Source organism: Coffea arabica, chromosome 4c, assembly GCF_036785885.1.
Source record: "Coffea arabica cultivar ET-39 chromosome 4c, Coffea Arabica ET-39 HiFi, whole genome shotgun sequence".
In the NCBI taxonomy this organism is placed as follows: Eukaryota; Viridiplantae; Streptophyta; class Magnoliopsida; order Gentianales; family Rubiaceae; genus Coffea; species Coffea arabica.
Genome location: NC_092316.1, coordinates 9,808,115 through 9,823,254, shown reverse-complemented (window position 1 = coordinate 9,823,254; position 15,140 = coordinate 9,808,115). Strand labels below are relative to the sequence as shown.

The 15,140-nt window shown below is 34.6% G+C and overlaps 3 protein-coding genes across 3 annotated transcripts; 1 reads left to right on the top strand and 2 right to left on the bottom strand.

Annotated features, from left to right (window-relative positions):
- The first annotated feature begins 1,287 nt into the window (after positions 1 to 1,287).
- LOC113740424 (vignain-like) lies at positions 1,288 to 3,269 on the top strand. Its single transcript, XM_027268051.2, has 4 exons — positions 1,288 to 1,991; positions 2,120 to 2,355; positions 2,461 to 2,601; positions 2,797 to 3,269. Exons 1-4 carry the CDS (start codon positions 1,544 to 1,546, stop codon positions 3,064 to 3,066), a joined length of 1,095 nt encoding a protein of 364 aa, XP_027123852.1. The 5' UTR covers positions 1,288 to 1,543; the 3' UTR covers positions 3,067 to 3,269.
- Positions 3,270 to 3,541: 272 nt separating this feature from the next.
- LOC113740423 (peptide methionine sulfoxide reductase) lies at positions 3,542 to 6,133 on the bottom strand. Its single transcript, XM_027268050.2, has 2 exons — positions 5,657 to 6,133; positions 3,542 to 4,058 (listed from the first exon to the last, which is right to left on the bottom strand). Exons 1-2 carry the CDS (start codon positions 5,993 to 5,995, stop codon positions 3,804 to 3,806), a joined length of 594 nt encoding a protein of 197 aa, XP_027123851.1. The 5' UTR covers positions 5,996 to 6,133; the 3' UTR covers positions 3,542 to 3,803.
- A 3,908-nt stretch (positions 6,134 to 10,041) lies between these two features.
- LOC113740462 (rust resistance kinase Lr10) lies at positions 10,042 to 12,681 on the bottom strand. The gene is made up of 2 exons (XM_027268090.2): positions 11,695 to 12,681; positions 10,042 to 11,482 (listed from the first exon to the last, which is right to left on the bottom strand). Exons 1-2 carry the CDS (start codon positions 12,500 to 12,502, stop codon positions 10,350 to 10,352), a joined length of 1,941 nt encoding a protein of 646 aa, XP_027123891.1. The 5' UTR covers positions 12,503 to 12,681; the 3' UTR covers positions 10,042 to 10,349.
- Between the last annotated feature and the right edge of the window lie 2,459 nt (positions 12,682 to 15,140).

The window sequence follows — 15,140 nt, the reverse complement described above, 5'->3', positions numbered from 1 at the left end:
AAAAAAAAACAATATTCTAAGTATGACACTTTTCTTTAGATGATCCACATTTATAGAGTTTACATTTGATTAGTTAATAGTTATCAGACCTAATCAGTCGGATTATCTTAAGAACAAGTCGACTTTCGTGCCCGAAATACTACGTCTAAGAATATATAGTTTTTAATTTTCACTATATTAATACATAAATATGTATTAAAACATTTGGTCAACTTCAATCACGTTGTTATAATATTTAGAGGTAAATAGATAATACTTAGGCTTCCAAATGCAAAAAAAATTTACTAATTTTGGAGGAGAATTTATTTTTTTCCCCTTATAAGACATAATTTTTTTTTAATATTTCGTAGTAACAAGGCCAGCAAATTGTTCAAATAACCCTTTCCCAAGGCAGCCAAAATATTTTAAGCTTTTCACTCCACATTCTTCATTCCTTTTCTTACCTCACTTATTCCCATCATTTTATTTTTCGTTGTTCCAAAATTTTTTAATAAGAAAGAAAAATGAAGAACTTTATAGGAATAACTCCTATACCTAAGAGAAACTAAGCCCCAAAAAAAATGGTCATGTAATTTGTTCCCAAGAGAAGAATTGTTCATATTTCTTTTTAGAGAAAAATGTTGCAGAAAAATATCTGAATTCGGATAAGCAAAAGTAGCAGTTAATAACGCTTTATTTCGCCACTATGCAAGAAAGCGTGGCATAAGAGTCCCTAACAACGTAACTAACCGCTATATTCGTCACCTCTCCTTCCCTTGCGCTACCACACAACATGATAGCTAGCGTGTTAGCTTCCCCAAGTCCACCACCCCATAATACTTATTTCATAAGGGCTTTTTGCTTTTCTTTCTTTTTAAATTCTTTGTCAATAGAAACAAATTTTGAGCTAATTCACACCAATGTCAATGAAAAAAAAATTGATAAATTCACACAATTTTCAATAGAAAAGTTATAGGAAAGGTTTGGAAAATAGAAATTGCACCTTGGAAATTAATCTCAAAATTTTAACTCCTTCCTTGGACCTAGAGTCCCTTATGACATTAGCACAGGTTGAAAAGCACAAGAATTTGAACAAGGAAACTTTATGACCAAAAAGGTTCCCAATTCTTGGAAGTCAGTTGAGAAGGAATTCCGTTTACTCGCGCAATGCAAGGTTCATAACTGCTCATTCCCTGAACAGCCTTTTTTCTCTTCTTTCCTTGCTTAAAGTGTTTAAATTACTAACCATATGAACTTATAAAAGGCCTTGCCTGTATAATCAACCTGGATAGGATAGGCTAGAAACACTCCATCCATCTCTGTACTAAACATTCTCATGCTGCCCTATCATGAGTCCTTGACCATAGAGTATCATAATTATTTTTAGGTTGTTCTTACCCATAAGGAATCATTTAAATCGATATCATTGAGGAATATTAGCTTATCTCGTTCAACCATACCTCCTCCTTCTATCTCTTAGATCAAGTTTTCTATATAAACAAAGCAGTCACTTACTTGCCATATCATAACTTGTACGCTTTGCTGATCACTAGGCACAATTTCAATGCAAATGAAGAAGTTCTTGCTTGTTACTCTTTCTTTAGCTTTAGTTCTTGAGATCGGATCGAGTTTCGACTTCCATGAAAAGGAGTTAGAAACTGAGGAGAGTTTGTGGGATTTGTACGAGAGGTGGAGAAGCCATCATAGGGACTCCACAAGTCTTGATGAGAAGCTTAAGAGGTTCAATGTGTTCAAATCAAATGTTCTCCATGTCCATCAGTTCAACAAGAAGGACAAACCTTACAAGTTGAAACTTAACAAGTTTGCTGACCTGACTAGCCATGAATTCAGAAGCTTTTATGCTGGATCCAAGATTAAGCATCACAGATTGCTCAGAGGACAAAAGGCTGACAATGGAACTTTTATGTATGCTAACGTTGATCGTGCTCCACCTTCCGTTGATTGGAGGCAGAAAGGTGCTGTAAATCCTATAAAGGATCAAGGCCAATGTGGTAAGACTACTGTTAAAAATATCCTGATATATGCAGTCTATAAATTGCTACAAATTAAGATTTGAACTCTGGAATTGGTTATGATGATGCTTATGATTGCATATTCTTTCTTGATGATGTTACTACAGGTAGTTGTTGGGCATTTTCAACAGTGGTTTCAGTTGAGGGAATAAACTATATCAGAACAAAGAAGCTAGTTTCATTATCGGAGCAAGAACTTGTCGATTGTGACAACACAGATAATCAAGGTTGCAATGGTGGCCTGATGGATTTAGCGTTCCAATTCATCAAGAAACAGGGAGGTATCACCAGTGAGCAAAACTATCCCTACAAGGCAGCGGATGGTAGATGTGATACGCGGAAGGTAAAGTTTGTAGCATTGAATTGTAAAGCAACTAATTTGATAGCTTAGTATGAGATGTACCTGATCTTATATATTTTTTCGTGAACACAATGCTTCAACTTGTAGTTGAAACAGCCAGTAGTTTCAATCGACGGATATGAAGATGTACCTCCCAATGATGAGGATGCACTTCTGAAAGCAGCGGCCAACCAACCTGTTTCTGTTGCCATAGATGCCGGTGGTTCTGATTTTCAGTTCTACTCTGAGGTAAACCTTTTTTAATCATATATCTTACATAATAGACCATCAGCATTTCATAGTACTTTGAGACCAGGTCTCAAAGATCACATTTAAGAGATGCATCTCACATATCTATAGCAAACGAGAAGAGACTCAGAATAACAAGAGGTTTTATGGATTTTATCTGATTAATATCTAACATTTGTTGGTTTCCGATGACAGGGAGTATTTACTGGAGACTGTGGAACAGAACTGGATCATGGGGTGGCAATTGTAGGCTACGGAACTACCCTTGATGGAACCAAATATTGGATTGTGAGGAATTCTTGGGGAACTGAATGGGGAGAGAAAGGCTACATCAGGATGCAGCGCGGGATAGATGATAAAGAGGGACTTTGTGGTATAGCCATGGAACCCTCATATCCGATCAAAAACTCTTCCAGTAATCCTGTTGGAGCTGCTGATGCATCTGAGACTAAGGATGAACTCTAAACACAGCATAGTTTCTTTTACTGTGAAAAGCTAGTGATAATATTGCTTTCCTCTCCTAGTTGCAGTTCTCGTCAACTCTTAAAACTTTGAAACTTCAAATCGCTTCGTACTGATTCCACTGTGATTGTGATACTAATGTATTGAGATTGAAAGAAGATTGATGGGTCAATAAAAATTTTATCTCGTCTATATCTTTTATTTCCCTTCGAGAAAAGCCATCACTGAATTTGCCAAATAAGAGCATTTCCTATCTTTAGATGAAAAGAATTACTCATATCCTCCTTTAAATATAACGACCAAAAGAATACTAATGATCTCAATATACTATAGCTGGTGTCAACTGTTTCCTTTTGCTTGATCGATGAACTGCATCGGAAAATAGACATTTTTTGGAAAATAAAACGATCCCTATTCTCACAGAATCTCCACAACTCGGATCAAACAAATCTTAATAAAACTTTATCCAACAAATTGGTTGTTCTGCAAGAGACATCTCCATATTATATATAATACAAGTAGCCAAAATATGATAGTTCAGGCTTTGCTACAATAGGTGATTATGATAAACATCACAGGTTGACCCAAAGGTTTAAACTTAAAAGCTGAAAGCATTTAGGTTATAATAGAAGCATGCAATGTGAAGTAGAGTTAAAAGTCTAATCGCATAAATGCAACATATCACGAAATGTGTTACTTCACAGCCTTATTCGAGTATGATGCCTGCAATGTCTCCTGCATCAACCATAGCATCGGATTGGGTCATTACAGCCTTTTTCAGCAGACTGTTTGTTACCTCTCCCTCCACCCTTCTCAAGATATTGCTGGTGGTACTCCTCGGCTCTGTAAAATGTCTTGGCAGGAAGAATTTCAGTCACAATCCTCTTGTCCTTGTATTCCTTCTGCTTCTCTTCTAGTGATTCTTTTGCTAGTTGAGCCTGGGTCTCATTATAGTAGTATATTCCTGACCGGTATTGTGTGCCAACATCACCACCCTAACAGAGATCAAGCAGCAAAGTAACTTAAGCAACCTGAAGGATGTGCAACCGAATTGACAGATACAAGCAAGACCTGCACTGTCGAACATTTTAATCCAAAAAACAACTTCTTTGTTGAGAAACCATCATCAAATTCCTAATCAATTAGCACTAATCGATTTGCTATATACTACCAAAATGGCCCTCCCAAGAATTCTTCTCACAAGCATGGTTCAAAGACTCGACCAAGTCCGAGACAACTCGATCGAGTCGTCATTGGAACGAAGCTCTCCGATACGATACCGGAATGAGATGACTCCAAGATAAAGGATCATCGAGAACTCGGCCAAGACGTCTTCGAGATAGATAAAAACGGTCGAATCGCCCCGAGTCACCCCAAGTCAACTTGAATTTTTATTATTTTTTCTAATTTTTATTATTTTTGTTTATCTTTTTTTATATTATTCACAATTTTTAGAATATTAAATGTTTCAAAAATTTGCGTCTCGCCGAGACCGCAACAGATATACTGAGACCGATGTGGAACGGTGCGGGCCACAACCGCGACCGCGACTTTGAAACCATGATCACAAGTGAGATCAATACATCCTCTGCATTTCTTTTAAAGGTATCTAATCAATCTGCATAGGGGAGCTCACTCAAATAAGCTCTAGGTTCCCTTTCCTACTAACACTGTAGAAGCATTCGCTAAATGCCCAGAACACGAAAGCGTTGGTTGAGGATTACCTACTCACCGGTAGGCAAAACTACATAACATTGGAGGATTACTTGCTCCTTGGTAGCACACACAGCTCGTCAACTGAATTCTATGGCAACCTTTTTTGAAACTGTTGAGCCATGCAACAATAATAAGAAGTTCACATCTTGCTCAACGTTGCCTCTAATCTCCACCACTATACCCAAAATCCGTAAACCAACTTAGAAAATATCTCCCACAGATTTTGTTAATGCAGTTAATGCATTAACAGTTAATAATAGATTTTGTATTCGCCTAGTTAACAGTTAATGCAGTTACCTGAAAATTAAGCCCTTGTTTTGATCATGCGAATTAATTGGGGTGAAAATGTAGATATCCATTCTTTGTTGTTAGATTTAATACTCCACATTCCCTTTTTTCTTTGTTCCCCCTTACAAAATTCTATATACACCAAAGTGAAGAATACCTCAATCAAGAAATTTGGGTCATATCATTGCCCAAGCCAAGAATAAATTTTTTATCACATCAAATGATAATTAAGATGAAGATAAAACAAAACAAACCCATGTCAAATTTATTCGTTTCAAACTCAAACCAAAAAAATTTGCAAAAAAAAAAAAAACAACAACAAAAGGAAACTTTCCGTTCCAAGATAATATTAAAAAAAAAAAGAACTTTTTTTCCCGTTCCAATCCCCTCTGACAAACAAATTCACTGCCCAAAAATCCATAATTGAAACAGAAACGAGAAAATAATTACTAAATTTGGAATTCAACTTTTTCTTCAACTAAAATAAAGGATTCATATGAATTAATTAAATAAAAATTAACTAACAAACAAATAAAAAAAGCAGAAAATGAAACAAAAAAATATATATGAAAGCCAAATCATTTGAAACCTGGCGATTAAGAGTGGTGGGATTATGGCGAGCCCAGAAAAGAGAGAGCAAATTAGCGTACGGGCAAATAGTAGGGTCAAACTGAACCCGAACCACTTCAGCATGGTTAGTAGATCCGGTACAAACCAACTTGTAATTCGGGTTATCAACGTGTCCCTGAGAATAACCCACTTCAGTTTTCACAACGCCTTCCAATCTTTGGAAAGCCAACTCCACTCCCCAGAAGCACCCGGCTGCAAACTGGGCGAATTCAAGCCCAGGTTGGTTTGGAGTATCCAGATCCGGCTCCAATGCCCGGTTGGTAGACTTGTTGTTTTGCTCATCTTGGGTTGAAGCCATTTTCCTGAACTGTGAAATGGGAAGACTTTTGTGATGGTTGGCTAATATATTTTGTGGGAAGACTTGGGAGATTGCCGGATTGGAGATTTTCAATTTTCACTGCATCATTGCATGCAATTTGTGGTCTTCTACGTGTATATTCTTGAAAATTGTTTTTAGAATTCATTATTGTTGGGACTCTCAAATTTAACCCCTTATGCACAATATGAAAGCGACAATCACTATTAACTTATTGGTTGGGACTCTCAAGTCATTTCATTTTTCTTTTGTAAGATTCACAACCTCTCTCGGAGATAAGGCAAAAAAAAAAAAAAAAAAAAAAAAAAGTGTCTATTCTCTGATAAATTGAGTGATAGTCCCCATCCACTTTGATATTTCTGATTTTTTTCACGTAATTTAAGAAAAAATAATTAACTTTGTTGGAACAATTAATTTAGGTACCTATTTTTCTAAAATACCCTCATATTAATAAGAGTAAACTTTATGGGAACTTGAATTAATGGTAAAAAAAGAATCAACTCTCATTAAATGGGGTAGGTTTATATTAACAACAACTTACATTGAATAAGAGTATTTTAGAAAAAAAATTAAAATACAACTATATTTTTCAATTGAAAAGTGGACTATAATTTGATACAGGCGAAAATGGAAAACAGGTCTATCACAATGGAACGGAGGGAGTATGTGTTATTTTAGTCATCCGAACTACCACTTTTGTTTAACTTTGTTATATTGTCTAACATATGCCATGACAATAGTTTCGTTCGTACTTTTATAAGTTGAAATTTAAACTATAGGATTACTTTCACAAATACAATCTTAGGATGAGCTTTTGCAATTACAGCAATCTTTTAGGGAGGTCTCTGTGATTTAGCCATATGTGCACATCATACAATGATGAACCTGGTGAAACGTGAGCAGTGACCTGGTCAAGGAATATCTGGTCAATGAATTCAGTGAGCTGCAAAGTACCAACAGTGTATTATTGAATACCAACAAAGGTCCCATGTTCATTTAACACTGGTGATAAGGTGCACTCGATATGTGTGCACAATTTATGAAAAATCATTTTTTTTATATGAAACAAATTAATATAAAATTTTTATAAATAAAGAATAAACTTTGATCTTTTAAAAATTTTTAAATAATATTTTGATGTACTTGGGTAGTTAAAATGTTTGTAGTGATTATGTAACATTAAAACTGGCTATGTGCAAAGCAACTACATTGCACCAAAGGAAAGTACAGTTCCAAGTGAAGAACAGGCAACTCCTCAATCATATTCGAACTCAGAAGGCAAGTGACAGCAGAATAGCAACGCTGGTGGAAGATATTGTACGGTTGAAAAGGTTGTTTCATATGTGCTCCTTTTGTCTAGCTAGTAGTGATAAAAATTATCTAAGCTCTAGTATCAGCATGTATGCCTTAGGCATCACAATTGATGAGGAATTGATGTTTCCTCAGTGTTAAGTACACTGGCTGGAAAGCCATTTCGAGCCTTCGCTCGCACTTGTATATTTTTGAAAGTAATATAATCAAATATCGTTTCGGAAAAAAAAAATTATGGTTGAAAGTGCAATATAAGCAACATATGATCAGATATCAGAAGTTAATTAAGTGATTGCGAGAGCAACTTTGGAAATCTAAAATGTGACTCGAAAAACAAAGGAGTTTACACTAAACTCAACGCTCTACCATTATACTCCTTCCGTCCCACTATAATAGTTCTGATTTATTTTTTACACAGTTTAAGAAAAAATAGTTAACTTTGTTGGAACAATTAATTTAGGTAGTTATTTTTCTAAAATACCCTCACATTAATTATAGTACAACTTTATGGGAACTTGAATTGATGGTAAAAAAAGAATCAACTCTCATTAAATGGGGTAGGATTATAGTAACAACAACTTATATTGAATAAGGGTATTTTAGTAAAATTAAAATATAACTACATTCTTCAATTGGAAAGTAGACTATAATTTGGGACAGACGAAAAAGGAAAACATGACTATCAAAGTAGGACGGAGGGAGTATATATTATAAATAAGATTTTGAGTAACAGGTATCCAACACATCCACTAATTGAGGTGTTAACATTTTGAACAAAATCAAGCTAAATTAGGAAACTAATTATAAAAGAGAGAATAATAAATGTCAATCTGCATTGAAATGGTAAGTTATATGCATAAGAATATCGCTTGAAGCATCTGTTAAAAAACGTTCTTACTTCTTACCAAGTAAAAACAGAAATTAAAAAAAAAGAAGGATCCATTCATTTAGTTAATGCAATTACTTAACTTTTTCCCACAGCGTATCAATTCTATTGAGACTATTTTTTTTTTCTGTAGTATACTCAAAATAATAAAAAAAAACAAAGAAAGCTGTGCTTAGTCTCAAAGTTTCCTTAATAAACTGTTTCATGATAGTAATAAAGTGGACGTGCTCTCCTTGGTTTTAGCTTATTTAACTCTGATGAATGTAGTACGGATATCGTGTCCATGTAGACGTAGAAAGGCTCGTTTGCCTTCCTTAATGTCACCGTAACTCGATTTGGATTAGCTATTTTTGATATGTTTTTTAAAATATTTTATTGAATAATATATACAAAAATTTTTTATTATAGATATTTTTTTTCATATTTTTAGAGGTGTTTTTGGTCATATAGCAAAGGAAATATTGACATTTCACGTGCGATAGTTAATTTGGACGCTTTTCATCCAATTTTTAATTTAATCGAAATCACAAGGGCTATATTGCAGGTTCCTAAATCAAAGGGAAGTTAAATTCAACATTCGTCAAACCAATCTTACCCTCTTGTTAAAGAAGGCTGTAAACCCCCGATGCTTCTGGAGCGGCAGATGAAGAACAGGCAGCCAGGAAAATTACAAGGTCAATGTTGGCTCTATTATTGTGTCATTCTTAACTTTTCTTTCTACCGACTCCTTTTACCTCTTTCACAAAGATAACTTGAATACATGCATTGCAATCCATTCTAATCCGACAGTTACATTAGAATAGATGCAGTAGCATTCCTGAGATCAAAAGATTAGATCCTCACAAAAAAAAAAAAAAAAAAAAAGAAGCAGAAGAAGAAGAAGAAGAACAGATTAATACCTAAAACCAGAAAATGAAGAAGAAGCAGATCCCACAAACAGCTAGTAATCGCTTCATCTGTTCATCGAACCCAATTGGATCCAATTTTAGCTCAATAACATGTTAGGGTAGCTAAGGTTGTCAGCATACAAATGAATATGGACCATTTAGCAGGAGACGGTCGATCATGAAGGGTTCTATTACCTGCACAAGAGGGAATGGCCTCGTGTTTCCTCCATGTCATGGGGTCCAAAACAAGGTGGCTCCTACAATACATGATTCGGAAAAAAACTGACTAATCTTTTGGGCTTTGCCTGCGATACAATCAGAAGATGGCGTTTGAACAAGATAGGCTGTTGCTACATATTTCATTGGTAAGTGGTGACTACTGTGAACAGCTCCCAGATGTTGTTTGCAGCTAAGATGAATGATTCCAGAGACTGATAGCTAGTTTGGGAGGAAGGAAATTGATAGAAAAGAGAGGTTTTGAAAGGATTATAAATTTTTTCCATCGTTTGAAAGCCAAAAAGAGAAGAACAGAAAGGATTTAGAAAGACTTCACTTCCTGTATTTGGACAACTTTCCGCCCAAGGTTGGGCGAAAAAGGAAGGAAGGGACGATGCTTTAAGTGAATTTTTCAATATGGCAATATTGCCTTCAAAATCATGATACAAAAATTTTTAATTCCCGATGAATCCCTTAGCTTACTTAATTCACATTTATTTACAAAAAGGACAATTTTGTAAAATAACCTATTTGAACATCTTTTCTTTTCACCTGTTTTCAACTCTCAAATAAAAGAAAACCACTCAACTTCTTTTCTTTTTCAAAACTCCCAAACAACTTAGATAGAAACTTAAATCCTATCCCATCCTTTCTCTTCTTTTCTAACCCTTTCTCTTCTTTTCTTTTCTATTCTAAACTCCCAAACTAGCTATGAGTAAACGAAGAACTGAAAAGATGACTTTTTTTTTAGCAAAGTAACTTTTTATTAATCTAGGCACAACAGCCGTATGTACACCAGTAAATCCTCATCTATACACCCATTACACAGTACCAAAGGTCCAAAACACTTGAATTCTATAGCAGGGAGCCTCCACATTCCACAGCTTTGATTAAACTAACACTATCAGAAACAATTCTAACAGCAGAAGTGGGAACATTTCTGAAGAAAGCAGCATTTTCTAGCCTGAATGTATTTGATATATGCTGAATATTAGTAAACGATATACTACCACAGGAAAAAAAAAAAAAAAAAAGGTTAACAATTGCCCTCAATTGCTTCAGAAATGCTATCTCCCTCCCAAGTGGAAAAGCTTCCATCAGTCTTTCCAACTTTTGAGGAAGCAAAAGGGTTTGGCGGCATGATGGGCAAGTTTTCTCCTTCCAGCATTTGAATCACAGCTTTCATGGAAGGCCGGTCAGCAGGATACCACTGAATGCACCAAAGCCCCACAATTGCCAATTTCTTGAATATTTTACTGTTTTTCTCTTCATCAATTTGGATTGAAAAGGTTTCTCCTTTCTCCAGTTGATTATACACCCACTCTGGATAATAGATTTGACTGCTATCATCTGCCCCAGCGTGAAAGTTCTTTCTTCCTCCAATCATATCAAGCAACAACATGCCGAAACTATAAACATCAGATTTGTAAGATACATTACCATAGTTTCTAGAGAACATCTCAGGTGAAATATAGCCTATTGTCCCTCGGGCAGCAGTCACGAACACTATGCTTTGCTCCTTCGAACATAATTTGGCCAGGCCAAAATCAGCAACCTTGGGACTAAAATTCTGATCTAGCAAGATATTATGTGGTTTAATATCAAAGTGAAGAATTCTTTGATTGCATCCCTGATGAAGATAATCAAGCCCTTTGGCTATGCCAATGGCAATTCGTTCCAGCATTTCCCAACGAATCAGCTGCTTCCCGGAAGATATGAACTTTTGGAGGGAATCATTTGGCAAGAACTCGTACACGAGTGCCCGTCTGTATCCATCTGCACAAAATCCCACCAGCCGAACCACATTTATATGGTGAATTCTGCCAATTGTACCTACTTCATTGATGAATTCTTCGCCATTCCCTTTAAAATTGCTGAGGACCTTAACAGCAACCAATGTATCATCAGAGATCTTTCCTTTGTACACTGTTCCATAACCTCCTTGGCCTAATTTCTCCTTAAATTGATATGTTATTTTTCTTATATCAGCATAAGAGAATCTTATGGACCGCAGAGCTTTGTAATCCTCCAGAAATTTCTCAAACTTTTTCTGCTGCTCTTTCTTTCTTTTTTTCGATATGAAAACGACAGACAACACAAGGAGAACTGTGAATACAACGACCACAGCTACTGTTACACCGGCAATTATTGCTTTTTTGTTGGATGAACCTGCAACATAACAGGCAACACACTGGTCAAACCATTCTGCTTATGGCGTTGATACCCAAGAACTAAAAGTGTCAACATATCTACAAATTATGAGACAAACTATCTTATTCTACTTAAATAGTTGACGCAAATGTGTCTTAATCTGTACAGACATATCAAGGCAAATAAGTTTGAAGCATGAATGGAAAATTAAACACGATGAAGACAAGTACCATCCCCAGGCTGTTTAGGAATGTCAACACATTCCGTTTCATCATTTGTGCCATTGATCTTTAACCTGCAATACTCCCCTTTTGCCTCACAATTTGCACAAGATGGTTTGGACCAATTGAGACGAACATAATCATAATGACTATAATGTTCATATTGCTCTTGCCCAGTAAACACAGCTTTTGGAACATAAGAAATGTTGTACATCTTTACACAAGATGGCTGGGCAAAGTCAGAAATACTATAGAAGGAATCCAAGTAAAGGACTTGGAATGCAGGGGAACTAAGGCAAGGAAGAGGCCACCCAATTCTGGAATTAATCCTAGTACCGTTGTTGGAAGAAGTAGAACAATTAAACAAACTGAAGCCATCAGTACTGAAGACACTAACTACCCCGAATGGCGAGGCAGATGAATTCACCTCAGGAACCTGCCTGGGGAGGCATTCAGGAACAGTAATTCTATCACTGGTCAACACCTGGGATTTGTAATCAATCTCATAAATCCCAAGTCTAACGCGTAAAGGGATCACTATATTGTTGGTTGAAGCTGTAATCGGGTACTGAAGCTCCATCTCTGTAGCGTTGCTGGGAGAGCAAGTTAGCTCAAAGCCTGGATAGCCGCAACGATCCGGCTGATGCCCTTTTAGCCAGAAGGGGAACCGGATTTCTGTGCCGTTGCCGCACCTGGTGGGCAAGCATTCATCTTGGGCTGCTACAATCCCTGCATCTGCAAGAAATGAAAAGCAAATGAAGCCGAAAAGCAGCATAGCCATGGCTTTACCAACACTTCCGCTGCGTCTTTTTAGCATTTTCTTTCCAGTGATTCTCGTCAGAATATAGGGTAAGATTAAATTTTAGGCTCAGTAGAGATGTAGCTCAAGTGATACTTGGATTCGGAATTTGGATCCGGTGCCTGGAAACGAGAAAGAATTTTAGCAATATAGAAATTGCAATACCATTAACTTTGACCTGGATAATGCAATTACCAACTGGGGCCTTACTTATCACTTAGCAGAGGTAGAAGACTGGAAACTGGAAACAAACGAAAACGCGTAGGACCAATCCCACGCACGTTAGCCTAACGTTTGACTCTTTCTTTTGAGAATTGATTTTATTATGGCATAATTGCTTTAACCTCCCCTGATGTTTCATGTTTCTAATAATTTTACTGAGCTCCCATAAAATTTCAAAAATTACAATCACCTCCCTTAATTTGACACATTTGGTAACAAAACCTTAGACTTGGTCAAAAATATAAATGAGCATCATAAAATGCCCTCAGTTTATAATATTTATAGTACTTTCCAAAATAATTGTAAAATATATAGCACAAATGTAAAGAAAAACATCAAATTTTCAATACCCATATTTATTATTTAATAAGCCATTATTACAATAGTTTTATCAATATGATAGGCTACTATAAATAGTGTTTTACTAGGTATCATAATCCTTTTAGAGTTTGTAGATTTTTTAATTTTGGAACTATCAATAATTTATTAGTTGTTTTGGATGGTTTTTTTTTAACTTATTGTTGCTCTTGATACAAAGAAAAAGAAAGATCAACAAAAAAATTGGATCACATTCAAAGTTATAAAAAAAAAAGAGTCACTAGTTAAACATTTTATAATGATAGTGACTAGAATCGGTATTTATAGTTTACAGTTATGTAATTTTACTCACAAAATATATATATAAAAAAAAAGAGGAATAAGAAGAGAAAAGGAAAAGAAAAAATAATTATAAATCCCATTCTTTCTATATATATATATATATATATATATATGCTTGATAAGGGAGTTTTATTAAAATGGTAAGGCTAATATTGTCATTTTAGGCAGGCAAAGATGTAAGTATACATTTTTAAAATCTTGAGAAAGCTTAGTGAAATTATTGAAAACTAGGGGAGATTTCTGAAATTATCACTTTTATTATTTCATATATCCACTTCGTTAACTTGCATATAGCTACCCTTGCAACTTGATGTCTACAAAGTTTTGACTTTCAATCAAAGTTTTCAAAATCGAGATCCCACCTAGAATCGATTTTTGGTTGGAACGATCAGATTGTAGAATCAGTGAACCTATCAAAAATGTAATAAATTATCATATTTATAATTTTTAAGTTTGCAATTCACAAATATAGTCACAAATAATGTAATTCATGTGCAATCAATATAACCAAGGTTGAAATTGTGCTATATAAAGTATTTGGGGCAATTTGGAAATTATATAAAAATTTGGGACTACTTGTAATATATTCAAAATGTATTTTGATTAAACTAAACAACTTGTTCTTTCTTATTCTAAATCCAAATTCAATTATGGGACAATATACAAAGAAAAGTTGAATTTATATGTGTATAAATCGTTTTATTAATAAAATAGCTAAACACCATACATTTAGTTAACTATGATTTATTAATCGATTATTACATCATTTTTTATATAATAGGATAATTAAGTATTACATATATAGTGAAATGTTTCAAATATATTTTAATTGACTGAAAAATCGATATAAAATAAACAAATAATTGAAGAAAATTTTGAGAATAGAATTTTATGCAAAAAAAAACATGTATTTCGGGTTCAAATTTATAGCCAATCACTTATCTACTTAGACTTTGCAAAAGTATTTAATTCAATCCTAAAGACTCTAAACCATATTAATTTATTATAATAAAGACATCAAATACTAGCCTTAAGTGATAACATATAGCAAAAATCATCTATTCACTCCAGTGAAACATATGAGTTAAAGTTAAGGATTCATCAAATTTTGTAGATTTGGAATTGGAGTGAGTTATTCACATGGATTTAAATCCCCCTTAATATAGTTTATAGCACAACAAATGGTACTCAATTTTGAGTTTTCTACATAAAAATATAGTCAAAATACTAAAATTGTTATTTAATTTTTTGAAAATAGTAAGATCGCATCCAGATCGTACAATCATACGATCACGATCTTATCAATCTTGCTAATTTAAGGGCAAATTTTGAACCTGTTTACGATATGAATTATTAGTCTTGATTTGAATCATAAGATTGTACGATCCTACGATACGGATCGCGATCCTGATAACTATACTTTTAACAATAGCATGTGGAGAGTATCTAGGTGGCCAATGAGGACTTAGTCATGAGGACTCTTCAACTTTTCTTTCATTCATCATCTTAGATGGTTCTGAAAGAAAATTTTGATAATAAAAGCTAACAAATTCTCAAGGGAAACACAGCAATGTGAAGTATTGAGTGTGTTTGGATAGGAGATTATTCAGAATAATATTTTGAAAAATTACTACTGTAATACTTTTTTTGATATAATGCATTTGAGATTAAAAAAATGATTCATAAGATAAAAGATTATTGAAAAACGCATTTATGATGTAGTTAAATAAAATTTGGCAGATAAACCACCGTCCAAATACACAGTTTATTTACG

Bases quoted from the DNA above. Each gene is read 5' to 3' on its own strand.
- LOC113740424 (XM_027268051.2), top strand. From the start codon at position 1,544: ATGCAAATGAAGAAGTTCTTGCTTGTTACTCTTTCTTTAGCTTTAGTT. The intron at 2,356-2,460 runs GTAAAGTTTGTA...TTCAACTTGTAG, and splicing joins GTAGATGTGATACGCGGAAG to TTGAAACAGCCAGTAGTTTC. The intron at 2,602-2,796 runs GTAAACCTTTTT...TTCCGATGACAG, and splicing joins ATTTTCAGTTCTACTCTGAG to GGAGTATTTACTGGAGACTG.
- LOC113740423 (XM_027268050.2), bottom strand. From the start codon at position 5,995: ATGGCTTCAACCCAAGATGAGCAAAACAACAAGTCTACCAACCGGGCA. The intron at 4,059-5,656 runs GTTTCAAATGAT...GATCTCTGTTAG, and splicing joins CCACCACTCTTAATCGCCAG to GGTGGTGATGTTGGCACACA.
- LOC113740462 (XM_027268090.2), bottom strand. From the start codon at position 12,502: ATGCTAAAAAGACGCAGCGGAAGTGTTGGTAAAGCCATGGCTATGCTG. The intron at 11,483-11,694 runs GTACTTGTCTTC...GTTATGTTGCAG, and splicing joins TCCTAAACAGCCTGGGGATG to GTTCATCCAACAAAAAAGCA.